The sequence below is a fragment of the Penaeus monodon genome, chromosome 5, assembly GCF_015228065.2.
Source record: "Penaeus monodon isolate SGIC_2016 chromosome 5, NSTDA_Pmon_1, whole genome shotgun sequence".
Taxonomy (NCBI): domain Eukaryota; kingdom Metazoa; phylum Arthropoda; class Malacostraca; order Decapoda; family Penaeidae; genus Penaeus; species Penaeus monodon.
Window position 1 is genome coordinate 3023054 of NC_051390.1, and position 2500 is coordinate 3025553.

Sequence of the window (2500 nt, forward strand, 5' to 3'; positions counted from 1 at the left end):
CTTTCGAACTCTTGACCCACCGCCGCGTCGGTCACACCTCTGGAACTACCACGGTTGGCTTGATCAGTGTCCTTCATGTCTCGGTTCTGAACTGATTTTCCAAATTGTGATTTTTGGTTAACTCCTTCTGCCTTGCTTAGTGTACTTCCTTCAGCACTCTTTAGAAAACGCTCTCGAACACTTCTTTGCTCGGAAGGACTTACTTCCAAAAGGAGGATGAAGATGCAGATCGTCAAGGTCTTCAGTGACATTTTTTTTAAGTGTCTCAAAATTCTCGATTAAACATGGATGTTTTTCGCCCACACACACACTTCCACTTTAGAGCTGTAGAAATATCTGATCCTTATTCTGGCTTCAGAACTTCACTATTGATAATGCTGGTTACATGTACCGGATCGAGGCGGCAGGGAAACTGATATTCGCACAGGTGTCTCAATGGCTAGATATTCTAACACCTACGAGGTTTTTTGTTATCATTGTTATCGATATGTCTCCGTTCTTGTTTTAGGGGGGGAAGATAATTATAGTTAATTTCAGTTTCAAATCAATCGTGATACTAATGTATAGGTGGTAATAGGTTTTTATTAAATGCAGAGTTTTTTTTTATACACAGGAGTAATAGTTACGTTATAGAGAAGAAATATACAAACTAAAACAAGCCAATCTGATTACTAGCTAATGACATCAATAATTACCTCGACATTTTATCGTTCACTTTTTTTCTTTTATTCTCTCTTATTTGTATTACGGTAATATAAAAGGAACATGTGTTATATGAAATACAAGTGGAAGCCGTTTGTGCCTGAAATTAAAAGAAGTAGCACATTAATATCATGAAAAGTTACCATGAGACTTTTTTCATAGGCTGTCTATACTTTCCAAATGTATTCGCGCTTTTAAAAGTTGATACACGAACTAACGATCAAGTCGTTCCCAGCGACTTCCGGGAAAAATAATTGTTGTTAGTTACTAGCAATGATCGCCTAAACAACTACTCCCCTGAGGAGGGATCACTGCCTAGCCGCCCCAGTATAAAGACTTAGGAGGGTACATGATGTCCACGGGGCGCCGAGTGGTGCGTCAAGCACCGTGCCCGCGGGGACGTGGAAATGCCAGTTGGTGATTGGCGCGAGATGTCCAGCTTCTTGGCAGTGGGGCTGAAATGTATCCTGGTTCTGAAGTGAGAATAGGAAGTGGGTGATGAAGTGTGTGTGTGTGTGTGTGTGTGTGTGTGTGTGTGTGTGTGTGTGTGTGTGTGTGTGTGTGTGTGTGTGTGTGTGTGTGTGTGTGTGTGTGTGTGTGTGTGTGCATGTGTGTGTGTGTGTGTGTGTGTGTGTGTGTACATATATATATATATATATATATATATATATATATATATATATATATATATATACATATTCTTCTTTTAACGGTAGGTTCATGTTTGAGCCGCCGTGGTCACAGCATGATACTTAATTGTAATTTTCATGTTGTGATGCTCTTGGAGTGAGTACGTGGTAGGATCCCCAGTTCCTTTCCACGGAGAGTGCCGGTGTTACCTTTTAGGTAATCATTCTCTCTATTTTCTGAGGGCTTGGGACTCCAGAAATTCTTCTTTCTACGACTACAAGACACAGGTAAGGTGCAGCATGCAAGCTATCTGCCCCTTGGAGAAAAATGCGTAATACCCGCCCTTCAGCACCTTCTTCAGCCGAAGCTTCCGTTTGAGGAGGCCGCAGGGGACCAGGCGCCTCCCTCCTCCCTCACCTTAAACAGGGTGAACACGATACAGTCGCGCTTCTTGCTGCTGGTGCCGAACTTTGGTGGCAGATCGCAGCCCACACATACCTGTTAATTCCTGGCTTGAATAAATCCTGCCGAAGAAGGGTACTGTCTCTACTTAAAAAGTATGACGCGCGGCTTCTTGCTGACTGGTGACGACTTTGGTGGCAGATCGCGCCACTACATAGACTGTAATTCCTGGTGAAAAATCTGCCGACAGGACATGTCATAACAGTGTCATCATACTTTAAAAATATATACGGCGGTTTTAACCATATACAGAATGTGGGATGTATAGCGAACACGATCGAAACAATTCTACGAGAGAAATGATGGCTGGTCTTTTCACCAGGATCTATTTTATATATTCATAGGTAAGTCATCACATTAATACATAGTAATACACCAGATAGATTGAGTGTTGTGTGTACATTTCTATGTATATGATGTGTGTACATACATATATATATAATAAATGATTATAAATAACGATTCTATATAATATATACATATACTATAAGCATAAATATAACTATATATACATATAAGCACTTGCACTGGACTTAAAAATATTAGTAAATCGAACGAGATACGATGAAGGTTCTTGGGCAAGGAGGAAACTTCTCCTCGATTGCCTAAAATCAGTGCATAGTCCCAAGCCCGGCATAAAATAGAGAGAATGATACCTAAAAGTACCACGCCCACTCTCCTGGAAAGGAACTGGGATCATACCACG

General features: G+C 41.0%; 1 protein-coding gene across 1 annotated transcript in view; it reads right to left on the reverse strand.

Annotated features, from left to right (window-relative positions):
* Positions 1-448, reverse strand: part of LOC119572813 (zinc carboxypeptidase A 1-like) — a 7559-nt gene extending 7111 nt beyond the window's left edge. Inside the window, exon 1 of the mRNA XM_037919759.1 lies at positions 1-448. This exon is cut by the window's left edge and continues 133 nt beyond it. Coding sequence (XP_037775687.1) covers positions 1-251 — 251 coding nt within the window. The 5' untranslated portion in view covers positions 252-448.
* Between the last annotated feature and the right edge of the window lie 2052 nt (positions 449-2500).